Consider the following 11,250-nt stretch of genomic DNA (forward strand, 5'->3'; position numbering starts at 1 on the left):
CGTTTGCTACTGCGTCTGCTATTGCTGCTCGAATGTGGTCATGAAACTGAGCGACCCGTGACTCATTGTCGCCAAGGTTCATTTCCGTTGTTTGGTTTGCTAAAATTTGGTCTTCTGACATTACTTTCTTGTTCCGTTTAACAGGTGAACTATCTTGCTATCTCTTCTCTAATATCTGCTTGGTTTTCTCTGGCGAAGCTACCAACTGTAAACGTCTGACTCTTTGTGATGTGAAAACCTGCACACAAAAGTGAGACGTTGAGAATTAATAAAAGAATTAAGTCTGAGTGTATCAAAAGAAAAAGTAATCGTTTAAATAGTTTAGAATTCTAGGGTTATTCCCTTTGTTCTTTGTTCTTGTGCATAATCATGCATTATCTTCATTGTTCGTTTTATTCTCATTGTTCTCATAATCGGCCATGATGTCATATCAACTGTTCCTGCGTATTGCCCGCTGTATTACCTACGAAGGTAGGGGCACATCCTTATATTTTGAGTATCCAAAACTATATTTTCTCCTATGTAAGCCCAGAGAAAATTTTTCGATGTACCAGTGAAATCCTCACCACATAAGAGATGTAAGAGATATTGATAAACGTAGCCAATGTTTGTAGCGTCTTAACAATATATCTAGACTTCATGATCATGATCATAATCATTAATAAGCGTTTATTGTGGACATCTGGTTATAGATGATAAATTAAAAGATGACATAGTTTATGAGAGGAAGTTTACGTAGCTTAATTGATACAGATATAGAATGTACACCGAAGTTTCATCATAATGAGAAATTTCGGGACTACTAAAATGCTCTACTTGTTCGACCAGAGGGGATATATACCGTACGAGAGGGCTTATGTTTTACTACTTTGCCCATATTCATCTGGGACGTTTGTGAAATGGCTTTCTTATTGGGTGATGATAATGAACTTCATCGCACCTTTATTGTTCCTACAGGGAAGTTATGTCACAGAGCTTACGTGGAAAGTCTCCCAATTTATAGGTTAATACAAATGCTGACAATGAGAAAAATGAGATATATATGAAACACAAGCTTGTATGTCAATAATCATCGTTCAGAATATAAAAACATTCATATTCGTATTTCCGGACAGATAGTTAGAGTTTCTGTTTTCCTCAGCCAGGCTCATGATCATTGATTGGGTCACGAGAACCTCCATAAACGTCTAATGACTTAACACCTACTAGAGGAGTGATTCATCAGACGCGCGATCGCGTGATTGACATTGAAAACACACCTTGAATTACAAAAAAAAACCAAAACTTGATGGCATTTATTCTATGAAATACCTCTCAAAATCGATTATTCTACAGAATCGCAAGTAGAACATTAGACTATAGCCATGCTAGACAAACAAAATAATTAAAATGAAGACCACGCTAATAGGAGGGGAATGAAATATGTATAAATCACCTAATGGTGGAGATGTAGAAGTAGTAGTCGTACAATACTAACGAATGTGCTGATATGAGTGTCCGTTCACTGCGAGTGCTGTCTAGAAAATATGATAATGAAATATGTAACTTTTTTTTATTGCTATGTAGTGATATAATTGTCCGGGAAGTATATCTTGAACCTCAAATCCGTCGAGGTAGGTGTTGTTGTGAGTGAAAGAAAATAAGACAAAAAGGTAGAAAGAAGGAAAAAAAAACATCCCCTCCTAAGAAATGACAATTAAGTGTCTACCAGGAGAAGCCCTGAGCGAGGAAATCGACCAAGTTATCTTCCTCTCTGTAGTCTTTGTCGGCGTATTTGTAACAGTAAGTCTTCTGGTAATCCATAGTGTAATGTACTGGAACAGGATCGGTGATAAAGCCAAACTCTAAGGTGTCGTTTATGCTGGCAACTCCAGTACCTTCCTCAGTGGTGTAATTGTGGAATGTGAATCCACCATAGGCGAACTTGTTGTTCTCTGGATCTTGATCTTGCCATTTCGCCCAGATCCTATCAATATTGGAGTGGTGGACGAAGAAGAGTGGGTCATTTGGTGATGCGTTTGCACCATAGTTTGAACTCTCATCCGATTCGAATGAAGGACACCAATCTGGAGCTTTATGATCAATGATTGAAGCCATGTCACCTCCGATGAGACGGTGTACAGCACCGTGCATACCCGCAAATCCTTTCATGCCTTCAATCTCAGGTACACCCTTCGCTATCTCTTGTGGTGGTGCGCCCTCGACGTATTTATGGAAATAGTCGTATCTATCGTAGGCAAGCGCTTTTGTAACTTCGGATTCCTTGATAAAAGTGTCCAAAGAAACTGGCGTACCTGGTGGATTCAAGTTGAAATTGCGCTGGAAGCTGTGCTTGTATGGATACTCAATTTGATGGTTAGCTAAACCACCGTCTGTAACAGCAAATCCATCTGTATACGTTAGTGAGACATTCGACCCTGCTGAAAAATACTCACTTATTGGGGCACCTTCAGGGGTTGTTCCATTTGTACCCAAACCAGATTCGCTATCAGGATCGAAAATGCTTGATTTGAAGACATCATCCGCATTCCAGTCCCAGGCCCAAAATGGCATCTCACCCGTGTATCCACACTCCTTGAGTGATTGATGGTAGGTGTAAACGTAGTGACGATGCCAAGGAAGGAATGCTGCAACGAAGTGAATAGCTGGTCCAGGGAATTGGTGAGTGTACCAGAAATCTTCATAGTGTGAGTTGATTTGTGTCTCATTCACAGTGCTTGGTTTGTTAATCATACATTGCAATGCACTAATATATTCCTTTCTATGCTTCTTTGACATCTGACTCCACTCTGGACGTATAGCCAAACCGTTAGGGCATTCCTCACTGTATCCTTCATTCAATGTTGTTGGTAATGCTGCAGCGAATCCTGCGGCGGCTAATGCGAGAAGACTTAATTTCATTATTGTAAAAGTTTTAACGAGTGTGGTGTATTTATTGTACGAAAATACCTCCCTTTCTTTTCACTAATCGACGATCCTAATGAAGGTGTCAACGGCTTCCGGGGGTAGAAGATCCGAGCGCTATTTTTTTAGTCAAATGAGATAAGAATAATATATATTCTATTACAGCACAGATACATTATAAATATCTAAACTAATTATTAAAGTTGTCTTAAAGCTTAATATTCGGTACTTTTTGTCCCCAAACGATTATGAAAATTTTTCACAATGTGATCATGTATTAAAAATATTTTAGGAAAATAAGAAAACCGAAAGTGTTCGAATGATGAAGCAAAAAGCAAAAAATTAAAAATTAAAAATTAAAACGCCAAAGGTAACTATGGATTACCATTTCCTTCCCTTCCCTTATCAGCCTGTTCAGAGATATGTGAAAACGGTGGTAACTTAAATATTGGATTGATATTTTGATCAGGTATAGATTGAGAGTTTGAGATATTTAAATTAGTTTTATCTATTCTTTCAGCTAAATCATTCGCCTGCGATGATTGTGAGGATTGCTGTTGATGTATATGCGATAGATGTGGTGAAGATTTCGTAGTCCGGAATGAATTTTGAGATGCTTTACGATGTATAGCAGATTGACTAGGATTTGGTCCAGGATCTGAATAATCCGTTGCGAATGAAAGTCTACTTAAACTTAATGAACTTCTTTGATCAGGGTCCAAATGGAGTGACGAATATGAGGACATTGAATGGTCATCATCTTCATTCCGCCGCCTGGCTTTACTCCTAGCCATAGTTAATTCATCACTAATCATGAACCCAGTTTCGGAGTGTGATCTGCTTCCACTCCGTGAGCGAGATGTTGGTAATGGTAGCGGCGGAGACAGTGGCGATGATAGTGGATCTAAATGCTGTGGTGATCTTGGTAAATGCATATTTATATTATAGTTGTGTATGTTGCTTGTAGCATGTGAGGGCCTTCGTGATTGTGACAATGAATGTTGATTTGGTTGCATATGAGGGTGAGCATTCTTTATACTATCTTGAATGACTTCTTTACCCAGACTCTTTTGCTTATTGAGGACTGCCCTCGCACGTTCACGCTGAGCATTGAGCATATCCTCACGTCTCTTTTTCTCTGCCTCTTTGGCAGCCTTCTTTGCATCTTTAGGATTGAGTAGTTCGGGGATTGGCTGAGCTGTACTAGATCCGTATATGGTTGATCCAGCCTGTGAGTGCCCACCGGCGTTTCCATGGTGATGACCTGAAAAAACACCACCGAACCATCTAGAAGCTTTATTTGACTTATATTGTTGGTTTTGTTGACTTGGATGAGGTATACTCTCCAATGAAGGTGATTTGATGTGTCCGGATCTACCAACAAAACCATTATCTGTTGCCAAAGAAACTCTATGGGGATTCAAAGTGCTATCCAAACTAGCCGTGGAGATTGAATTTGGTATAATATTATCACGTGCTGTGGCATTACTCGAACTAGCATCGTAGCTTGGCTCATCATCAAAGCTATACTGACTATTATTACTGTAACCTTGATTAACGTAGAGTAAACTAGAGTTATTAGTGGAAGAGCTTGCGAATGAGTCGTATCTTTTGTGTGAAGGATCTGAGCAAAATGAGGAATGTCTATTGTTTGAAGTAGCGGCGCTACTATGACTATATGAAGGTGATGCTATTGCAACTTCTGCGGATAAAGGCGGTAAGTTGTTTGGTTGTGGGATGTAAGACTGATGTTGGATAACTAATGGTGGTGGTTGTTTCCGATGGTGTATGTGCGTGTAGCCTGGATGTGTGGTATCCACTCTATTGCAAATTTCGAGGTAATAAGAAGATTCAAAACATCCAAAACTATCTATTCTATTCTTTGGGTCGAAGCGCAAGAGGCTTTGAATGAGTGAAATGAACTGGTGAGGAATTCTATTGTCAAAGTAATTTTCGAGTGGTTGAGGGGGTAGCTAGAGAGAGTTAGTAAAAGAAAGCTGCTGATTGGAGACCCACCTGAGGGAATTGGAAACCAATTGTTGCAGCTAATTTCAAACCATGTTGCCAATCACCGCCTCCTATTAAAGTGTTTGTGACTGGATGATAGGTAGATTGTGATGTTGGGTTACCCAATACGTGACATATTTTGTAAACTTGATCAACTTCACTTTGACCTGGGAATAAAGGTTTGAGGTTTACAATTTCGGCTAGTATAGTCCCTAAAGCCCATAAGTCGACTGGTGGACCATAGTCCTTTGCGCGTAGTAAAACTTCGGGGGCTCTATACCAACGAGTAGAGACATATTCAGTGTAAGGAGGTTTACTGTCAGATTCGCGGGCTAAACCAAAATCAGCCAACTTGACGATGACTGTGACGTCCCTCTCTAGGGAATTTGACAGTGAGGGGTAATCTGTCAAACCAGTTGTAGTGATAAGAAGGTTTTCTGGTTTCATGTCCCTATGAAAGTAACCAGACCTGTGGATATGGGAGAGACCTGCGACTGTTTGTCTGAAAAGAGAAGCCACCAAACCCTGAGCGAGTGGTCTACCTCTACGAGACTTTGTGAGTTGATAGAGGTTACCCTCCATCGACTCAAAAACAAAGTAGAGTTCTTTGGTTGTAGGGTGCAGGAAGGCGTCATACAAAGGGATAAGGTTTGGGTGCTGTGGGATAGCCAGGAGTGACTAAATACCAAGTTAAAAGATGTAAAACGGTTTAATTTCTAGCTCACTTTTAGTTCTTTCAGTTTCTCGCATTCTTTCCAATCTTTGAACGACTTTTTCATTCTTTTGATTGCAACGAGGTGTTTGTTAGTGTACTCTGGCCGGTTATTGTTACTATAGAATAATGAGATTTATATTTTTTGTGTCATTTTAGTCTCACATTTGCATTTGCGATATCGGTGCTGCCACGCCCGTCTGCAATCTCAGTTTGGGCGATTTCCAGCCAACGAGGTAGACCTCTGCGAAGCTGCCTTCTCCTAGTGGCTTCACCAGGTCATATACGCGTGGGTTATCGTTGTTACTTGCCATCCTCATTCATTGGCTGGATTCTGAGCTGGTAGTACGTATTCAAGGGTTCTATTACCAACATTATTACAAATCTAGACTTATATTTTATTATTGCACAACTACTACAGACTAACACGGCACTCTGTTTTTTAAATGCTTTCCTTTCGGATGCCCACCGCAGTGAGTGTAGACCACCAGTCTATGCATCAATTATACACTTTCCTCACCCTCTGACTCATTTTCTAATCTAATTGGCTTGTTGTTTGATAGCATGCTCTTCCTCACTAGGTTGTTCAGGTGGTCGTTGCTATGGTCCTCTTTCGAGGCTTGTATCCTTGACCAGCGTGTCCTGTTGAGTATCCTTATGCCATACCTCATGGTTATAGTCACAAGGACAACGAGGAAGCTTGTGAATATGTAAAACGCACTCCAGTGTTCCTCAAAGTGGTTCATCAAGTTCATACCGAGCAATCCAGTGAAGAAGGATCCCAATCCGAGTGCCGCAGTGACGACAGCCAGTTGTATTTCCAGGTGTAGCAATCTGTTTCTCGTTGCAGCCATAACGAGGTCGATATGCCGACTGGTGGACTGCAAACGAGTTGTTAGAGCTGCTACAGCTGAGCAGAGAGTTGATGATTGCTTCAAATAGGCTTCCAAGAGAAGCTCAACTTCATCATCTTCACCTTCGTTGCGCGGCTTTCCGAAATGCTTGGCTGTCAAGTACATAGCAGCCATGTCCTCCTCTTCTCGAAGGACTTCTTCTATTGCTTTGTGCATACCACGTACTTTCCTATTTGCTTTGTCGACAGCTGTCGAAAGATCGAGCATATCCAATAACTGGTCATGTTCTATGCCTTTTGTGCGGAGTGTCTCGAGGAGTGTGTCTGTCGAGAGCGTGAGACTCGCCACACGCTTTTCTAGTAAGCTGAAGGAATGCATCAAGAGAGTTTCTAGTGCGCTACAGCTCGTTAAGAAAAATGCCGAAGGGGAAGCTTTCGACTCACTTGAATTCGAAAGGATAGGTTCGCTTTGTAAAATCATTAGACGTCAGTCTATTCTCCAAGCTGAGAAGAATAGTATGGATAATTTCAATCGTTGCCTAGAAGTGATCGTCAATTTGACTGACGAATGAGAAAGAAGGCCAACTGACCGGATTATGACCAATGCCGACGTCGTTCTCGCCTCTGACGACGAGAAGTCTGTCTGATCTAACAATAGCACGTACGCCCTCGCCGGCATAAACGATACAGCTGTCCCTAATCAAAATCGACGGTTCGTCATCGCTGAGTGGGCTATCCAAGACTCTCAAATCTCTATAAGGAATGCTGGCTGACTTGCAAATCTGCGTTCTCGTTGAATTCGGTAGTTCCGATGGCTGTAGCGATGGTAGACTGTAGAGCACCAACTTGAGTGTCGATGTTTTTCTAGGCGAGTCCTCTGAACTCGAGAGTTGCGGTAGACTTGGTGTAGGTGATGGTGCAGGTGCGAACGACTGTCTAATCTGCTTATTCTTGCGTATGTCCATCGTCGTAGACTCTCAAGAGCGAACAGTCATCATGTCAGGATTCTTGAAGCGTACGATATCTGGTATAGGGAATAAGCCAGCGAATAAGCAATCTGATAAGAACAAAGAGAGCTTATCTTCTGCCAAAGTGCCAATATCCGAGGTAGACTGTCACTCCTGTGTAGCGAAATGTGATGGCGAAACCGGTGACTTTGAGGATTTCCCAAAGAATTTCGATAGTTCGTTACTTATAGTAGATCTATACACACTAATATCGCCTTAGTTGATACTACTTCAAACATGCTCGGCACTTACAAACCATTTTCTAAGCAAGTCGTTATAAGCACAGGTAGAACAGATTGGGAGCATGATATCACAGATAATGAGCTCACCCTGGCTGGTATGCTCGACCGTACACAGGATACTTTCCAGCTTAAAGACGATCCTGGTCTCATGCAACGTATCATAGCGAAAAGAGCAAACACAAGCGTACAAAAAGTACCACAAGTAGCCTCACATCCTATAAAGTGTGAAGGTGTATTCGATACCCGGATTGAGGGTAATAACAACATCCAGATCCTTAACGGCTCTCATATCTCCCCTTCAACAAAGAAAGAAAGAGAGTCAGCCCTTGTTTTCCCTGATTACGTATTAGCAGAGAACATCTGCGTCAATAGGGAGACTGCCGAAGACTTCTTCAAGTCACACCTCGCTGTCAATCACCTCGTTGCGTCCGAGAAGGCTATACGCACATACCCCCTCCCATATATCGCCACAGTCCTCATATGCTCACACAAATCTCGCGACAAGAAATGTGCAATTTCTGCTCCTATCATTGAACGAGAAATGATAAAATGTGTCGAAAGTGAAGGTTGGAACATTGACAAGAGAGGTGACACAATATCCCTCGATCACAAACCCGTTCAACTCCCCCAGGGTGGTTTCAGCATGACTGCCACACCTTATACTTCTCCTCAAATCAAGGCCTCACCTGAAGAGTGCGACACCACAAAGGATGTCAACGAGATCACAGAAAGACTGAAAGATATCACCGTAGAGGAAGGAAGCACAGTCGGTCTTTTCAAAGTTAGTCATGTCGGCGGTCACAAGTTCGCTGGAAACGTTATCATCCATTTCCCATCTGGTGCTAGTGTTTGCTACGGTAGAGTATCAGCACGTGAAGTTCCAGCTATTGTGAGTAAACAATAATGCTATTATTACTTTATTTGACAAAGTTCAGGTACAACAAACAATTAAACATGGAAGAGTTCTTCCAGAGTTGCTCCGTGGTGGTGGAAACATCTGCAGACGTGATCCACAGAAATCGTTACGAGAGTTTAATTAGGATATAGAACAAGATTGGAATAATATAGAAACTACCGTAACTCTGACAATAGACTTTCATTATCATCATAAACATCATGCACACTCTCTTTAATCTTGCGCATTGTCGTCTTGTAGACGTACCACCCCAGTGCGGTTGAAAGAGTCATTCCTGTGACTATGCTTGCGATGTCGATCATTTTGCTTGTCCCATCGAGCTCCTGATTGGGATCTGAGAGATTGAATAGGCGTGAACCGATGAAAACATGTAGAAAAAGTCGTGGTGTGCTAAGCAACGTGGCTAAAAGGAAGTTCCAATAACTGAGTTGCTCCTCTGGCAATAGACTGAAACCCAAATTGCTGTACACCCATGGGGGTATCGGGCACAATCGTAGTAAGACAACCAAACCGATTCCCCGTTCAGTTATCGCGAGACTGATCGCTCGCCATTTCGGTGAATTTGACAGCGCACTTAGCCTGCTGCTCCAAAAGGCGCTTTTTTGAAGAGCTCTGCTCAGCTGGAAAACAACTGTCGCACCGGTGATACTGCCGGCTGCAGCCGGTAGAATGCCAAATGGAAAGCCATAGACGAATCCGCATACCGTGATCAGCATTCCATAGCCGATTAATGGCGGGAACGATGCCACCACAAGGCAGGATACTAGTATCAGCCAACCAAAGGGCAAATTCTGTAATTCGAGAGCAATGTTTGCAATATCTGTACTATTTCAGTGAAACTCTTATATATTTTCTCCACTTACATCCAAATATCTTCTTAGGACCGACGAGCCAGATGACGACACCAAGAATTTGGTGTAAACCGGCCACAGCCCAGAGGAGGATTTTAGAGGTAGTGCTAAGAGCTTTGTAATATTCTATAGCCCTATCTAACAACACTCGTAGTTCCTCATAGCGTTCACGAAGCGTGTTGTTTAATGATACCATCGTGGTTATCTAGAAAGACGTAATTAAGGGTAAATTAGGATAATATTATTACAAGAGATATCTAAACGCTGGATGCTTATCAGCTTCTTCGCTAAGGTCAAGTATTTTGTCGGGGTCTGCTTCTCCGTAAAGTCTATCGCGTCTTTTGTTTTCCTGATAATAATACAACGTCAAAAGAGCGCACATAAGACATGCTAGACCCATCAAGGCTAATGATATTGCATATCCCTTAACATAGTCGTCTGAATCAGGGAAAATTTTGCTACCTAGAATGCTACCACACTGAGTGTTTTTAGTCAGTTGCGAATTTTTAAAGTGATGGAGTACTCACCTGTCCAATTGCATAAAAGAGCCCCATTCCAGCCGCTTTTTTTGTCTCTGAGCCGAGATTCGTGCCTACTAGCCAGCCATTGATCATGGCGATAGAGGGATATACACCCATAACTACGAGGAACACTCCCGCATATTTGGCTTCATTAGTGTTCGTTCCAATCAATATTGCATATCCAGCAACGCTGATGGCTGTAACTAACACCATGAATGGTCCTCTTAGCTGCACGTAATCGCTTAGTAGGGCAACACCGATTGTTACGCCAGCTGCGACGACATATGGTGGAACTACATGTAATTGAGCACTTGCATTCGAGTAGCCAAGCGATTTGACGATAGCTGGCAAATAAACACTCGTTGAACTGAGTGCATTGTTCAAACAGAAGTATATCGCACCCGCCCAGTAGACTTTCCAGTCGATAAGGGCCGATATTACATGCTTTCTGTTAACACTTCCTGTCGCATCAGGTTTGCCCACCCGAGTGATGATCAATGAGCGCTCTTGTTCGCTGAACCACATTGACGAGCTATTGGGTCGATCTGGTGTAAGAACCATCGTGAGTAGTCCGCAGACACATGCTGGGAGACCTTCGATGAGGAAGAGAATCTGCCAGTGTTTGATAGCTGGTTGTTCAATGGTCTGGACGCCATAGGCTATAGCGCCAGAGAATGCACCTGCAATGGCTGCAATACCGAACCATATTGATATTCGCATTGCTATTTCTTTTTTTGTGTAGAATAAGGTGAGATAGTAAACGACGACAGGACCGAATAGTGCTTCAAAGTGACCGAGGAACCATCGGCATGCTGCCAAAGAGCTGAAGTTGAAGGTGGCAGCTTCTAACGATGCACAAAGTCCAAATAGGAAGACATTTATGCCAATGAAAAACTTCATGTTGAACATTTTCGAAAGTAGAACACCAAATGGCTGAGTGATAATGTAAGAAACAAAAAACAAGCTGACTATTGTACCATATTTGTCTGAACCACCTGCTGAACTGCCGTCGAGGACGTCTTGCTGAAGTCCCTGCAATTTAGCGTTTCCAATGCCTTGTCTGTCGAGCTGCGCGAAGAAGTAGTCGATAGTGAGTATTGGCAGTATGAGTAAATCTAGTTTGAGTTTCAAGCGCCTCTCTGTAAGCTTATCGGCCGTGTCTGTGCGCAGTCTAGTTTCTAGGGAAGGCGTCGAGGCTGTCATATATAAAATAAGCTCTATAGCCTAAAAATAATAG

The 11,250-nt window shown here is 42.2% G+C and overlaps 7 protein-coding genes across 7 annotated transcripts in view; 1 reads left to right on the forward strand and 6 right to left on the reverse strand.

The window, feature by feature from the left end:
* The window catches only part of WALSEDRAFT_60749 (hypothetical protein), a 2,991-nt gene extending 2,773 nt beyond the window's left edge, over positions 1-218 (reverse strand). Inside the window, exon 1 of the mRNA XM_006959075.1 lies at positions 3-218. The gene's annotated coding sequence lies outside the window, so the exon portion shown is untranslated. The remainder of the gene's footprint in view (positions 1-2) is intronic.
* A 1,192-nt stretch (positions 219-1,410) lies between these two features.
* Positions 1,411-2,974, reverse strand: WALSEDRAFT_33078 (Di-copper centre-containing protein). The gene is made up of 2 exons (XM_006959077.1): positions 2,436-2,974; positions 1,411-2,390 (listed from the first exon to the last, which is right to left on the reverse strand). The coding sequence occupies exons 1-2, from the start codon at positions 2,899-2,901 to the stop codon at positions 1,705-1,707; spliced, it is 1,152 nt and encodes a 383-aa protein (XP_006959139.1). The 5' UTR covers positions 2,902-2,974; the 3' UTR covers positions 1,411-1,704.
* A 1,913-nt stretch (positions 2,975-4,887) lies between these two features.
* On the reverse strand, positions 4,888-5,732 carry WALSEDRAFT_19838 (Pkinase-domain-containing protein; the record flags this gene model as incomplete). The annotated part of the gene is made up of 2 exons (XM_006958984.1): positions 4,888-5,589; positions 5,637-5,732. Coding segments are annotated over 2 exons (798 nt in total), but the record flags the coding sequence as incomplete, so codon positions are not given.
* Positions 5,733-6,072: 340 nt separating this feature from the next.
* On the forward strand, positions 6,073-11,166 carry WALSEDRAFT_60750 (hypothetical protein). The gene is made up of 7 exons (XM_006959078.1): positions 6,073-6,874; positions 6,921-7,015; positions 7,067-7,659; positions 7,704-8,614; positions 8,661-9,461; positions 9,505-9,593; positions 9,647-11,166. Exons 3-5 carry the CDS (start codon positions 7,434-7,436, stop codon positions 8,763-8,765), a joined length of 1,242 nt encoding a protein of 413 aa, XP_006959140.1. The 5' UTR covers positions 6,073-6,874; positions 6,921-7,015; positions 7,067-7,433; the 3' UTR covers positions 8,766-9,461; positions 9,505-9,593; positions 9,647-11,166.
* Positions 6,082-9,669, reverse strand: WALSEDRAFT_57928 (Mg2+ transporter protein). Its single transcript, XM_006959079.1, has 5 exons — positions 9,505-9,669; positions 8,661-9,461; positions 7,067-8,614; positions 6,921-7,015; positions 6,082-6,874 (listed from the first exon to the last, which is right to left on the reverse strand). The coding sequence occupies exons 3-5, from the start codon at positions 7,439-7,441 to the stop codon at positions 6,127-6,129; spliced, it is 1,218 nt and encodes a 405-aa protein (XP_006959141.1). The 5' UTR covers positions 7,442-8,614; positions 8,661-9,461; positions 9,505-9,669; the 3' UTR covers positions 6,082-6,126.
* WALSEDRAFT_65041 (hypothetical protein) lies at positions 8,797-9,688 on the reverse strand (the record flags this gene model as incomplete). Its single annotated transcript, XM_006959080.1, has 2 exons — positions 8,797-9,461; positions 9,505-9,688. 2 exons carry the CDS (start codon positions 9,686-9,688, stop codon positions 8,797-8,799), a joined length of 849 nt encoding a protein of 282 aa, XP_006959142.1.
* WALSEDRAFT_60751 (MFS general substrate transporter) lies at positions 9,716-11,166 on the reverse strand. The gene is made up of 2 exons (XM_006959081.1): positions 10,020-11,166; positions 9,716-9,970 (listed from the first exon to the last, which is right to left on the reverse strand). The coding sequence occupies exons 1-2, from the start codon at positions 10,920-10,922 to the stop codon at positions 9,737-9,739; spliced, it is 1,137 nt and encodes a 378-aa protein (XP_006959143.1). The 5' UTR covers positions 10,923-11,166; the 3' UTR covers positions 9,716-9,736.
* Positions 11,167-11,250: the final 84 nt, after the last annotated feature.

The sequence above is a fragment of the Wallemia mellicola genome (genome assembly GCF_000263375.1).
Source record: "Wallemia mellicola CBS 633.66 unplaced genomic scaffold WALSEscaffold_14, whole genome shotgun sequence".
Taxonomy (NCBI): Eukaryota; Fungi; Basidiomycota; class Wallemiomycetes; order Wallemiales; family Wallemiaceae; genus Wallemia; species Wallemia mellicola.

Excerpts from the sequence above, each read along its gene's own strand:
- WALSEDRAFT_33078 (XM_006959077.1), bottom strand. The coding sequence starts at position 2,901 with ATGAAATTAAGTCTTCTCGCATTAGCCGCCGCAGGATTCGCTGCAGCA. Across the intron at positions 2,391-2,435 it reads CCCTGAAGGTGCCCCAATAA|ATGGATTTGCTGTTACAGAC; the intron begins GTGAGTATTTTT and ends TAACGTATACAG.
- WALSEDRAFT_60750 (XM_006959078.1), top strand. The coding sequence starts at position 7,434 with ATGTCCATCGTCGTAGACTCTCAAGAGCGAACAGTCATCATGTCAGGA. Across the intron at positions 7,660-7,703 it reads TTTCCCAAAGAATTTCGATA|TTGATACTACTTCAAACATG; the intron begins GTTCGTTACTTA and ends ATATCGCCTTAG. Across the intron at positions 8,615-8,660 it reads CACGTGAAGTTCCAGCTATT|GTACAACAAACAATTAAACA; the intron begins GTGAGTAAACAA and ends GACAAAGTTCAG.
- WALSEDRAFT_57928 (XM_006959079.1), bottom strand. The coding sequence starts at position 7,441 with ATGGACATACGCAAGAATAAGCAGATTAGACAGTCGTTCGCACCTGCA. Across the intron at positions 7,016-7,066 it reads TCGGCATTGGTCATAATCCG|GCAACGATTGAAATTATCCA; the intron begins GTCAGTTGGCCT and ends GATCACTTCTAG. Across the intron at positions 6,875-6,920 it reads ACCTATCCTTTCGAATTCAA|CGCACTAGAAACTCTCTTGA; the intron begins GTGAGTCGAAAG and ends AACGAGCTGTAG.
- WALSEDRAFT_60751 (XM_006959081.1), bottom strand. The coding sequence starts at position 10,922 with ATGTTCAACATGAAGTTTTTCATTGGCATAAATGTCTTCCTATTTGGA. Across the intron at positions 9,971-10,019 it reads TCTTTTATGCAATTGGACAG|TGTGGTAGCATTCTAGGTAG; the intron begins GTGAGTACTCCA and ends AAAAACACTCAG.